The sequence below is a fragment of the Hippoglossus stenolepis genome, chromosome 10 (assembly GCF_022539355.2).
Source record: "Hippoglossus stenolepis isolate QCI-W04-F060 chromosome 10, HSTE1.2, whole genome shotgun sequence".
Lineage (NCBI taxonomy): Eukaryota > Metazoa > Chordata > Actinopteri > Pleuronectiformes > Pleuronectidae > Hippoglossus > Hippoglossus stenolepis.
The window spans coordinates 5,831,719-5,845,407 of NC_061492.1; the positions used below are offsets into that span (position 1 = coordinate 5,831,719).

Consider the following 13,689-nt stretch of genomic DNA (forward strand, 5'->3'; position numbering starts at 1 on the left):
TGCAGCTGAAACACCCCTCACCTCACCCTCCCCTTCCAAACATGAGAGAGAACATGTGGTAAACTTCAGTTGTCATAAAAACTCAAAAGGTGTTTAGTTTGTTTAAAAAACATGGCGGCCTCCGTGGAGACGACCCGCTCCTTATGTGTAAATATAAAGTTTTTAAATATAAAGGGTCCATTCTATGGCAAAGAAAACAATAATTTGTGCGATTTAGATCAAACACACTCGTGAAAACATCACTAGGATTATTTCATATTCAATTTCTGCCAATAGATCCCTTTCACCTAAATCTCACACACTGAATCTTTAACTGAAGCTGGATCCTTCCTCTCCTCCCTTGTGTCTTTATTTCCAGTGGCCCCAGAGATGGAGCGTGATCGGGGGCCCCTAACTTTTCACGTTTAACTAAAATGCTTGATGAACTGTTGCTTGAATCTGTAGCTACTGTAACCGTGAGCCAAAAAAAACAAAACAAAATGTGAAGGAAGCTTGCTGTGGATTTGCTGCCTTATTTTTTCCCCCCCACACAGCTGAGGAACCGTGCAAAGTCCATGTGCTTACTCAAATAAACTGAAATGATCTCCTGCAGTTTTCCTGTCTTCCTGGTCCCGAGCTGCGTTTGACAGCTACAATAAACACGTGTGTGTGTCAGTGTGTGTCCGTGTGTGTGTGAACCTGGGGTCTATATACAGTAAGATGACGTTTCCCTCGCGGTCACATGACTCTGTACAGTAAGTCCAACATGGCAGACCGAGTGGATCTTACGCGGTAACTACAGCAACATTTCCACCGAGGCGGACGAACCCGACAGGTCGAGCCAGGATGAGGGAGCGACAGAAGAGGAAGAAGGGCAGGACGTGGGCGGAAGCCGCTAAAACGGTACTCTCGCTTGTTGCGCTTGTTTTGTCCCACTTCGTGCAAACTGTGTTGATGAGTTCATGACCCGCTGCCGGAGCAGAAATGTTGCGTACGCCCGCCGCGCAAGGCCCGTGTTGACACGGAGGCGCCGCCGCCGCCGTCCCCCGCCTCGCTCTTTCCCTCCCGCAGGTTGAGCGCAAACGCGGGGCGAAACGAAAGCGCAGTTTCCCCGCACCGAAGCACGTCTCCAACCCCCCTTTCCTCTCCCTCCCTCCCCCCCCCTGCTGTGCGTGGTTTGCTGCGGGTGACACGTCTGTCACGGCTCGAAAGTAAAGAAGCCGCGTTAGCACGCTATGCTAGTGCTAACTCCGCTCGTCAACAAGTTGTGTTCGCGAGCAGCAGCGCGTGAAGCAGGAACACGCACAGTCCTCATTCACCAACATGTCCTACAAGTCACTCCGCACAGCACGTGGATCAGTTGTTATCTCTAATCCACGCTAACGTCTGGTTAGATACTCAAATGAATGTGGCTAGCAGCCCAGCTAGCCGCCTAGCCTAGCATGCTAACGAGCTGAAAATGTCAAAAACTCCCAATCAGCTGTCTCATAATTGGGGTTTATGTTGTTGTCTGGTGGAGATGTCATGTTTGTGATGATGCATTTTGCACCACACAGCTGATGTCACGCTCACACAACGTAGATTTCAAAGTAGTGATACCTGTAAACATCCATAAAGTATTAGTTTAGTGATCAACAAGAAGAGAGGAAAGTAAAAAGCATCACAGTTACTTTGAAATCCACATGTTTGTGTTTGTGATGGTGTGAAAGGTTTTGGGCTCTCGGCTCATGTTGACATGTTTGTGGTTCTGCACAAGTTAATATCTTAGTAATGATCACCTGTTATTTATTGAATCAACATCCTTTATGTGCATTTTGCCCAGAGAGAGAGAATCCAGCATCATGTCATGTTTCCGTCTAAATCTAATAATCTCAAAAATATCTGTGGTCTGGATTATTCTGACTATCACATCCTGCATATACACAATTAAAGGAGCTGTCAGAAGGTTTTAGTTCACCCCAAAAATGAAAATCCCCTCATTATCTACTCAGCACTATGCTAATGAAGGTGGTGGGTGAAGTGTGTGAGTCCACAAAACACTTCTGGAGTCTCAGGGGTAAACAGCGTTGCGGCCAAATCCAATACAATAGAAGTAACTTCTTCTTTAACTATTGCTTTAAGCAGGTTGAGATCATATACTGTTAATATAATGAAGATCCTTCTGTATAATTGCATTATGGGTCCTGGATAATGTTGCGTTGTTGTTTGCAGGTGTTGGAGAAATACCCGAACACGCCCATGAGCCATAAAGAGATCTTGCAGGTGATCCAGAGAGAAAGACTTAAAGAAATAAGGTAAAGATTTTCACCCCCCCACTACAGTGAATGTCCTTCTGTTTACACTTTAGTGAGCGAGAGAGAGAGAGAGAGAGAGAGAGCTACAGCGTTCTCCCTCCGTCATTGATTGATCACGTTCTTTCTTTTCTCTTGATCACGTAGTCGGGATTATTTCCAAATAGAATTAATAATTGTTTCATTTCTTTTTGTTTCATTGTCACTGTTCTCATCCAGAAGGTAAGAAAAAGGCTAGCCCCCCCCCAACCCCACTTACCTTAACCAAACTCACTGCAATGCCACTTTGTTTGGTTTGACCTTTTGCATGTTATTAACAATAACATGTCCTAGATTCAGTTGCATAAAGACGCAGTGTTACACATACATGCATTAATTTGACATGGATGTCCCAGAGCCACCTGTTGCATAAAAACATTACATTTTTATTGTATTTTCCATTATTGTAAAAATATTTGTGACAAAACTAAACATGACATCTGATGACAGTGGTTTTGTTTTATATTTAGGAAAGTTCAGTAATGCTACATGATATAATCCAAAGGAATAACGAACAATAATGTAAATTAATTAGACAAACAATCAAGCAGACATATCTGATCTCTTGCCTGACTTAGCTGATGTTTGACTGGACCTCATGTGATTTTTATGCAACAGGGAAGTTCATATCAGACTGTTTTAATCTGAGATTATCAGTCCTGATTAATGATGAGATTAGATTAGAATCAATTTTATGCAACTGATTCCGCATTAAAACATAGAGCAAATATTCCCACAGCTCCACTGACGTGAATCTGAACCGAACTCACACATCTCCTCTTGATGCATGACGGCAATTCCTCCCCAGATATCAGTCCAGCCTTTTACCCCCTCTCGCGTCTTTCTCCCCAGCGCAATGATTTGTTGGACAGATGTGTAATTTGCATTTTTCTCCCATGATCCAGTGGAACTTCACCGCTGGCATGTCTGAATGCGATGCTGCACACAAACTCTCGTGGCGAGGAGGGGATTTTCTACAAAGTTCCAGGCAGAATGGGAGTCTACACATTAAAGGTTCGTCACACTGAGAAGAAGCAGATTTTATTACTCAGCGCTTCCAGTTAAAAAAATTGTGCTGACTGTGAAAAAATAAACATGACCAGCTAATCAAGATTAGTCAGAAAATCCGCACTGTCAGATAAGTTTTGAAGTTTGAGATGACTGTACACTTGACACAGCGTTTTTTTTTCTTGCTCGGCTCTTCCTCTGCTTTATCTATCCACCTTAAAACATTATACTGAATGCGCTCTATTATATCTAATGTAGAAGGACATCTCAGACGTGGCGAAGGAGCTGTCTGAGGAGAGCTCGGAGGACAGCAGCGATACCCTTTCTGACTCCAGAAGCTCAGAGAACAACAGCAGTGCCGTCTCCCAGGAGGGCAGGAGAGGACGGTGGATGCGCAGAGGTACTGTGCACCGGTTACAGGATCATTACTAACACATTGTACATCACTGCATCAGTTAAAGTAATTTTATTTGGCAACGTTAATTGACTATCTCTTAAACCTGATACTTGTTGGCATAGTCTGGAAAAAGCTTGATCAGATTTTCAGCTAATACTTCTTGCAGATTTTACAAATAAAATAGAGTTTATTGTTTAAGGAAAATACAAAAAAAAACATAAGAAAAGAAAGATATTTCCTTCTCCAGCACCTTGATCGATAATAACATATTAACGAAGGCACATAGCTCTGTACATGGGTATATTTTTACTGATTGGTTTCTGAGCTGTATTATGGCAGTAAGAGTTGACGCCCCGTCTCAGCAGCTGTTTAAAACTCATTGCGGAAACACAGGAAACCAGCTGAAGAAGCGGTAGACGAGGCAAGTTGAGGGAAAGTGGCTTCACCACTTCACAAACATAAATGACACCATCTCATCAACCAATATTTCCCTGGAATATGCACAGAGCATCAAACATGATGATGGCAGAAGGTGGGTTTTGTCTTTAAAGAAACAAGCTGTGTCCGTAATGTTTTCTGTCAGCAGGGAAGCTGCAGGCCGCACACGGTGATCGCATTGCAGCAGATTTTCGCTCCGTGGAGTCAAATCCTAGCTCGGTTGTGAATCGCGCACCTGATTGTTCCTGATTGAGCCTTTTCGTCAAGTGCCAATTATTTTGTTTTCCTCAGGCTGTGCTCTCACCGACTCTCATTATTTTTTCTCTGCCTCTTGAATATTCGTAAGCGACTGTTTAAACAGGAAACTGTATTTTTGCAGTATGACCCGTGCACACTTCCTCATAATGCACACGTTAGGAGCTGCCAAGCAAGTGGGAGGACTCCGATAATGTGGTATTTTTGAACTAATCAATGCAAAGAGCCACAAAGTCAAATGCAGATAAAGCGACATCAAAAGGAAACAAGGGGGACATCTACGGTATGTAGAAAAGATGTTTTATTGGAGATAGACAGCAGAGGAGGCGGGGTTGTTATAACTAATCTTCCTATTGAGATGCTCAGTGCTTTTTTAGTGATGTGAAATTTTAGCAAGGTAATGTAATCTGCCTCTTTGTGCACTGTGTTGGTTTCAGTGTCATCAACACAAAAGCACGATGTGATTAAGTCTGAACACCACCCTAAGGAAGTGTATTTTGTAACATCTGTTTTGTGCTTCTTTTCTTTTCGTAGTTCCCTCCAAGCTGCAGTCGCAGCCGTCGTCGCCGCAGCCTCGATGTTCGTCGCCCTCCGTCCCCTCCAGTAAGCTCATCTCTCCCTCGCAGAAACACAGCAAGAAAGCTTTGAAACAGGTACTGGAATTTGGCTCTTATTTCTTTTCTTTTTTTCTTGCATTCAAGTAGTTTCTCAATGGAGTTGACGTATGTACTTTGTGTGTAAGCATGCATCTCAAAGGTTATGAGTTCCTGCCACACCCTTCTGTAACACACACATACATCCTCACGAAATATACTTACGTGTTATTTTATTTTGCTGTAATATACCAAGATGCATATTCAGATTTATCTATCTCTGCATATTTAAATTCACATATCTAAACTTTTTGGTGACACATTTTTGATAAAGTCAACATTATCTTCCAATTCCCTGTTGCAGACTATTTAAAAACAATGAGGTGTTTGTGAGAGTTGCCTTTAGCAGGTTTTACAGTATTATGTTCTCATAATCCACCCATTCAACACTTTTCTATCAGCTGCTTTGTGTATTTTGTGTTCCATTTAATTTGATACCAAATGGTCGCACAGCTTGTAATTCACTCCATCTGTGCTGGTGTGGATTTTCAGCTCTGTAACAATGAACAATGTTTATTCATTTATGGGATGTAGGCAACACTAGAAGGCAACTGTTGGTCTGAAATATTAGCGTTTGAGAGACATCGTGTAAAATGTCCTCAAGGGACTTCCTACACGTTTCAAACAGACGTTTTTTCTTCACCCTTTTGACATTGTGCCTCTGAGGTGATCTGACGTCTCGACAGATTTACGAGGAGATGGTTTATGCTTTTGTTATGCATCCTGGGTTCCGCTGCTGCTGCTGCTGCTGCTGCTGCTGCTGCTGCTGCTGCTGTTATTTAGCTGTTATTCAACCAGACAAGTGGCTGCAGTTGAGTAGTTGCAGGGAAACAGAGGGTTACACACATTCACACTCTTTTTCTCACCCTGCTGTCTGTTCCCTCATTGTTCTGTTTCAGGCCTTGAAGCAGCAGCAGCAGAGAAACCAGCGCAGACAGGGGGGGATGCCAACCACCTCCAGTCCCAGACTGCTCCTGAAAACCATCAAAGACATGGCTGACAACATAACTACAAAGGCTGGTAGGTGGTAGCTGTTATACTGTCAAATGGAATATGAGGAACAGAGGTGTCATTTTCCCTCAAGTGTTCATTGTATGATATTTCACACAGTTTCAAAGGTAAATGACTGATGCAGTCCTTGGTTTTCGTCCTTTCTTATACAATTGCCTGAGACACAGATCTCGGTCCTGCAGTTTCTCAGAGCCTTTCCTCCTCTTCGTCTTTCCAAGCAGACTTAAGCCATCCGGTCGTACCGAGGAAGGTTCCACAGAGGGCAGGTCGCCTCAGTGCAGGTCAGTCTGACATCTGCCTTAATTCAGTCAAGGGGTTTGGACATCATAAGGGAAAGAGCTGGTGATGTCGAAAATATCCCATGAAAAAAGATTGAAACTAATTATGAAACGTATTGCCCAGTGTTGTCAAAGCCTGGTAGAGCATCACAAACCACACTGTCACATTCATGTTCTTAATTAAATCAGACACTGTAGTTTATTTTGAGTCGATCCCACATTTAATGACCAAATGTGTATTAATCCACTGAAAATAGACCCCAACAAATGGACTGTTTGTTATGTTTGAGTAGCATTTTATAAAACCCTGGGTGTCTGGCTGTTTGTGGGCCTTATTGATATAAAGCTGAACATTTATTATCTGTTTTTAACAAATTGCAGCTTTAATAGGATCTAATGTTCTTTGTTCCCTGAATGGAGTTAGTGATTTGTTTAAGGAGAGCAACACTGGCTTTTCTCTTTTTAAAAACTGTTTCAAAATAAGTTTTCTGCAAACTTACACGTGCCTGCTGGATTGTAGTTAGTATGAATTAAATGCTTTCTCTCTAGACGTCAGGAACAAGGGACATTATACAACAATTTATGTGACAACAAGTTGTCAGCTGCAGGAGTGAGTCTTGACTAATATATCTGTGTTGTTTTGTCTTGCAGGGCAGATCAAACGTACCAAGTGTAACATCGACGTGGAGACTCCAGACTCGATCCTGGTGAACACCAACCTGCGGGCGATCATCAACAAGCACACCTTCTCTGTCCTGCCCTCAGACTGCCAGCAGAGGCTGCTCAAACTTCTGCCTGAAGTTGACCGGCAGGTGGCTCTAAACCTTTAACGCTTCTTTTAAATTATCACTGTAGAACTTCTCAACTATCTCAATGTAGTTTAGAAACTGGACTTACACCGTTGTGTATGTGAGTTAAGCACAGAGTCGATGTGCTGACACAGAGATGTAGATTGTGTCATAACATTGTGCCTCCTCTCCACAGGCTTGTATCGACGGCCTTCTCAAGGTCACTAGTTCTGCCTTAAACAACGAGTTCTTCACATCAGCAGCTCAGTCTTGGAAGGAGAGACTGTCTGAGGGTAAGTGTGAATTTCTTTCAACTGATTATTACAGAGAATTAACAGAATTCTAAAATACAATTATTCAAATTTTTTCTTTACAGGGGAATTCACGCCGGAGTTGCAGCTCCGAATGCGTCAAGAAGTTGAGAAGGAAAAGAAAATCGAGCTCTGGAAGGAGGCCTTCTTCGAAAACTATTACGGTGAAAGGTAGGTTCTCCAGGAGTTATTTTAATTTTGATAATTTCTTGCTTGAATTTTTTAGATTTTCCGAACGCCAAAAGACAATTCCTTTCAAATTAAAACCCATTTATTCATAAGATCTTTTCTTTTCTCTATTTTTTAAAGCTAATTACAGAAATCCATTGTTATTAAGTAGGAGCATTTATTTAGAGTTGGATGAGATGTAGGATCCACACACCTCCCTCAGCTCCTCCCCTTTACAGGATTAGAGTCATACCTGGTAGGATTTCTTCTGGTAAACAAACTTATATTATTTGTAGAATTACAGCATCACATTGTAAACTGTAAATGTAAAATTGCTTTGTATCCAGCAACAACATATTGCTTCAAGACAAAGTTTTTTTTTAAAGTAAACAGATAACATAATGTTTAATCTACAAAACCATTCTACAGTTGAAAATATAGTTCTTAGTATGTTGTTACTGACGAACACAAATACACACAGTTTCTGTAAAAACCTCGTTGATAAATATATATCTGTTCACTTTAACAAAGACCACATTTGACTTTTGTCTGTCTTCCGACTTTCCTCTCTGTTTAGTTCTGGGCTCAGCTATGAAGAATCCAAAGAGCTGACAAAGGCTGATCAGAATCAGGCGTCTGCCAAGCCCCAGTCTCCCCTTCATCAGACAAGGCTGGCCACTCAAGCATCAGAGGAAGCCAAGGGCAGAAAGGAGAGCAGCCAGACTGATGCTGCTGCTAAAGACGTGAAGACAACACGGACATCGTCACTGGAGCCTCTGAAAGCATCGCCCGCTGCGAAAGAGCCAGTGGCCACCATAGAGCCCATGAAGACACGGCGCTCGCAGTACGCGGAGGATCGGAGGTTGAACGCGACGGCACAGACGGAGCCAACACCTGCAGTGAGAACACCTGCAGTAGAGAGTCGGACTGAGAGGAGAGCGGTGGCTTCGCTGCCTGAGAAGGAGCCTAAAGAAGAAGTGAAGGAGGAGAAAACCAATCTGCCCCAGTCACCTGTGAAGAAGAGCCCTCCCCCCCCAAAGGGCAGTTCAGAGTTAAAGAAGGATCCACCGATGGCTGCGGTTAAACCTGCTGAGAGCGAAGAGGTCCTCCCTGAGCCCGGTGGCCCCGCGGAGCCTCTGAAAAGAAAATCTGTCAGTGAGACGGAGGGTGAGCTGACACCAGAGAAAAGGCCACGGATGTCCTCAGTTTCCTCCGTGTCTTCGGTCTCCTCCGTTTCCCCGCCAGCATCGTCCATATCCAGCCCTGCAACACCGACGGCAGCGACAAATCCGAGGGTTCCACCACTCAAGGTTAGTCTCGTCTGATCCGTCTGTCTTGAGTATCGAAAAACATCCACAGTATTGTAGACGAGGCCTAAAGTAGTTTGTTTAGCTGCTGTGGAGAAACGTTTAGTTTCTCATTTATTATATATATGAATATCTAGAAATTGTTCTCTAACATGTCTTTCTTTTCTCGTTTCAGATCCCAGTGTCAAGAATCCTTTCCGTTCCTGTGTCACCAAGCCAAGTCTCACCCAGAACCCCAGTCCCCGCCCCGCTCAGCAGCCCGGGCCGCACTGGTGCTCGCACTCTGGCTGACATCAAAGCCAAAGCTCAGCTCGCCCGAGCACAGCGAACGGCGGCTGCCGCGGTGTCGTCTGCGTCGAAGGGAGCTGTGCCGGGCCCGGGTCCAGGAGGAGGCAGTGGTGAGCAGACGCATCCTTCACCCAGGTCCTGCCCAACATCCCCACAGACACCAACCAGGTTACAATCCACCTCCACCGGCCATCAGAGCAGTCCTCCTCCTTCTCGACCACTGGACTCCTTTAGTCAGATTAGCCCAAACGCGTCTCACACATCTTATTCAAACAAACCTCAAAATAGTTCAACACAATCTTTATCTGTGCAACCTAAGGGACAGGAAAACCCAGCTCCTGGTGGATCCTCAACCCGGACCAGCTCCTGTATCCCGGCCAACAACCCACTGGTCAGTCAGCTCCTGCAGGGCAAAGAGGTTCCGTTGGAGCAAATCCTCCCAAAGCCACAGTCCAAGGTGGAAGTGGAGATGCCCAACTTACCCTCTGGGAGTAAGGGGAAGACGTCCCACTCTGCTGAGCACAGGGCTGATATGCACATGTCCCACCAGTTCAACACAGCAGCACGAGCGGGAGTTTTCTCAGAATACTCGAGACATCACAGGGAACTTCCTGACAAGGAGACTCAGGAACAGATCCTCCAGGCTCTGATGCAGAGGAAGGTCCAGCAGCCCCAGCCTTATGGAGTGTTGGGGCCTCAGTTCAAGGCCCATCAACTGGTGCATGCAGAGGATCATCAGGCCAGGATTTGCGTGGGCTTCTTGGGTCGTAAGAGGATTCCCAGGCCCGCCATGACAGGACACTACCTGCTCAACGTGTCCACGTACGGCCGAGGACCAGAGAGTAAAAGACTGCATCAGTCTGCCATCCCCAACACGTCTGTGTTTGGTTTCAAAAGGGAAAACGTAGAAGTAGAGCCGGTGGCGAAGGAAGAAGAACAAGTCAGGAAAGTTTTCTCTCCTGTTTCCGGGGTTAAAACGGAGCAGCAGGGAGTCACGTTAACCAAGTCAGAAGAAGCAGCGAGTTTTCCACACGGCTCCAACGTAAAAACTGAACCTGGATCAGAGGAGAGTGCAGCTGCTGCCGACCACAGCAGCACCAGTGTGACAGCCAAAGACACCAGCCCCTTTTCTCAGTCACACCGAAGGCACCTCGAACTCTGCAATAGTAATCAAGGAAACTCCGAGCCATATCTTACCCAAGTGGACCCCGGTCACCAGCAGCCGCCGGCCTTCCAAACCCAGAGGACGCTCGATAATCAGGAGCCTGTGGTAGCTTCGTGCTTCGGTGGCACAATCAGCATGTCCGTACCTCACACTCTGAACCGTAACACCGCCGGCACCTGCTCCTCCGCGTCCTCGTCCGAGGCCGACGGGAGCGGCGTCCACGGCAGTGTCATGTCCTTCTCGGTGACCGTCACCACCATACCCGCCGGTCACTCGTTAGACCACAGCAACCAGGGCGAGCCCTCGCCTGAGCAGTCCTTCATCGAGGGCTCCAACATGGAGGACGTGCAGTCTAAATGTTACTGCCGACTGAAGGCGATGATCATGTGCAAAGGCTGCGGCGCCTTCTGCCATGACGACTGCATCGGCCCCTCGAACCTGTGCGTCTCGTGTTTAGTGGTACGATGACGTGAAGTTGAACCAGAAGCGGTTCATGCAGGATCGGTGCAGAACGGGATGAAGCATCTTCACCACGCTCCAGAGAAAACAGCCAGCACGTGTGTGTGTGTGTGGGTGTGGTCGCTGTTGGAAAGCTGAGGATTTACACTGGATGGTCTTTTGTTTCACCAACGTCTGAGAGAAGTTGTTTTGTGCAATCGTTTGGGTAGAAATGTCGAATCAGTTTCCAATCAGATGAGTAAAGTGTCAGATGTGTGGCAAAGATACAATCTGGCAATGTTTGCACTTGGCTAGGATTAGTGTTATATATATTTTTTAATATACATATATATATATATGTATATGTATATGTGTGTGTGTAGTTTTTAAAAAAGGAGGGAAAATGAATGTTGCTATTTTTGTAGAACGTAATGACTGTTGTGTTTTAGACTTACACTTTTTATTATTATTATTGGGCCTAATCAGTCGCGATTAAAAGGCAAAAAAAAGGGCGCTTATGATAATCATGGGTTGTAGAGAACCTCCTATTTGGCATTTCTGCACGCATGGCAGGGAAGTGCAACTTACAGTAACTATTTTTATTATAAAAACTCTACATTTATTACTGAACACACTCAGATTCAAGAACTAGAAAGAACGTGTATAGTTTTAGATGGAGAATATTAATAATATGGAAATTTTTGAACGGTGACTTTATAAGAATCAACAATCGCGTTGTTTTTAACTGCTGAAGGTTGAAGCACTTGAAAGCCACCTGGAGACGAGAGGATAACTGTGTACAGCACTTAAATCCAAACACACGGAAAAAGAAGAATCATTTATATATATATATATATATGTTTAAAAAAAAACGTTTTTACAAATCAAGTCTTTTCCATTCATGGTTGAGATGTAACGTCACTTCCTATCGTATGAACCTGCTTTTATTTGTACCCCCAAAAAGTTTGTAGATATCGTCTAGATATGGGTTTCCTCGTGTGTGTGTGTGTCTGTACACATGGATCAGCAGTGGCAAAGTAAAACACTCGACAGCGGAGGGGGGGGGGGTTATTCACTGTACATATTTGCTCATGTATGATATATATACCTAGATGTAGAAAGATTTTATTTTATCGGTGCAGTACACTTCGCTCAAGCATATCCAGCTTGTTTATTACAAAAAACGATTTTCACTGTGGGGAAGCGGAGAAAAAGAAGTAAATTGTGCTAAAATGCTTTATTCTGAAATGATTCAGCACAGCACGTTTTTGGAGGAATAATTTGGACGCGACACCGACTAACAGGCAGGTGCCACATTTCACATGTCAACGTTTCAAACGGCCCTTTTTTCCTGCAAACTGGGGGAGCAGCCCTCCGTGTTAATGTGGTTTTATGAAGTGTTACAAGCACAGAATGATGCTGTGTCACGCACAATGTGTGTGTCTGTGTGTGTGTGTGGTGTACAACAGTGAACCAGCACATGCTTTATGATCCTGTCAACACAACAAACCCATTAATGTGCAGAAAGGCCAGTGAGAAGTGTTCCTGCCGCAGGTTTTTCCCGGTGCTCGTTTTTACTGAAATTTAAGATGCATCATTTATATTTCAGTGGTGCAAAGTAAGTTTTTTTTTTTTTTTTAAATAGCAATCATTTCCAAGGTAATATGCCAAAGTCACCTTAAGAAAACAAAAAAATAATCCGAACTTGTTTTTGATGTCTGACTAGTTAATCAAAGTAATATATTTTAATTAATATATTTTAATATAAATAAAAAAAATCTATTTGCTAATTGTTTTTGACAAATCAACAGGGTATTTACTATAATAATAATAATAATAATAATATATTGGCTGTCCGCTTTTTCCTATAATCTAGTTGTGACCGGACAGACCCCCAAACAGAGAATTACTGATTCTCTGCACGGCCCAAGTTTTTAAACACATCCATTCATTGTGTATTTTTCCATAGGGATGTTGTCCAATGTGTTGTAGCCATCTACCTTTGTGTCACCACCCAATGAAAACAAAATGTGTGTAACTCAAAGCACAATCTTTAGTTCAGTGGATTAATCCCAAATCAATATTTGATCGTCTCTGATATAAAGGAGGGAGTTGGGGGGGTGTTGTTTGTTAGTAGAGTTGGTTTCCAGATTGTAGAGCTAGAATCTGGAGAGGTTTCCACAGATGTAGTTTAGTCACGTCACTAAAAAAACTGATTCTTCTAACACGAAGCTAATTCACTATCCCCTCTTTGAATATTTAGGTCTTATCTTGGTGGAACGTGATGGTAGAAAAGTGTGTGTGTGCTCACGTGGAGGAGGCAGGGGGAGGGGGGGGGGGACAGGACTGCGCTGCGACAATAAAGTTAACGAAGATATTCAATCGCAGCAGAAACGGCAGCTCACATCTCTGACAATGACTGAAACATGACCCAGGAGCAGCAGCAGTCGTCCTCCTCCTCAAGGTCACTGTCACACTCACCTGTTGTGTGTGTGTGTGTGTGTGTGTGTGTGCACGTAGAAACTACCACCACCGTTTCTTTTTTTTAAATGTCACGTTCGTCACTACAGGTGAATTAGTTTTTTTTTAACGTGTCTCGTGTCATTTTGTCTCCATTTTAAACTCTGGTTGAATGTAATATAGTAATCAGCACTTGTAAGCAAAGTGTATTTTATCAAAAGTCATAGACTATTATGAATAAATAATGAAGAGAAAAGCACTTCTTTGTGTGTCCTTTGTGTTTCACTGACGGAGGAGGAACAGTTCTAAAAGGTTCTGTGGTTCTGAGGGAGTTTGGTGAAGTTTGAAAAGAAACACACCAGCTGGTTTCACAACAGCGCCACCCACTGCTCTGTGTAGGTACTCCACTGCTGCA

General features: G+C 43.9%; 1 protein-coding gene across 5 annotated transcripts; it reads left to right on the top strand.

The window, feature by feature from the left end:
* The first annotated feature begins 726 nt into the window (after positions 1-726).
* asxl2 (ASXL transcriptional regulator 2) lies at positions 727-13,530 on the top strand. 5 transcript variants are annotated; one of them, XM_035168078.2, is made up of 13 exons: positions 727-882; positions 2,191-2,273; positions 2,490-2,492; positions 3,215-3,323; positions 3,576-3,717; positions 4,942-5,060; positions 5,960-6,080; positions 6,239-6,352; positions 7,001-7,161; positions 7,334-7,430; positions 7,514-7,619; positions 8,194-8,926; positions 9,099-13,530. In XM_035168078.2, the coding sequence occupies exons 1-13, from the start codon at positions 826-828 to the stop codon at positions 10,842-10,844; spliced, it is 3,591 nt and encodes a 1,196-aa protein (XP_035023969.2). In that variant the 5' UTR covers positions 727-825; the 3' UTR covers positions 10,845-13,530. The 5 variants fall into 5 exon arrangements, with proteins under 5 accessions (XP_035023969.2, XP_035023971.2, XP_035023972.2 ...); XM_035168080.2 differs by having other exon boundaries at positions 6,290-6,352; XM_035168081.2 differs by having other exon boundaries at positions 6,293-6,352.
* The last annotated feature ends 159 nt before the right edge of the window (positions 13,531-13,689 follow it).

Bases quoted from the DNA above. Each gene is read 5' to 3' on its own strand.
- asxl2 (XM_035168078.2), top strand. From the start codon at position 826: ATGAGGGAGCGACAGAAGAGGAAGAAGGGCAGGACGTGGGCGGAAGCC. The intron at 883-2,190 runs GTACTCTCGCTT...TGTTGTTTGCAG, and splicing joins GGGCGGAAGCCGCTAAAACG to GTGTTGGAGAAATACCCGAA. The intron at 5,061-5,959 runs GTACTGGAATTT...GTTCTGTTTCAG, and splicing joins GCAAGAAAGCTTTGAAACAG to GCCTTGAAGCAGCAGCAGCA.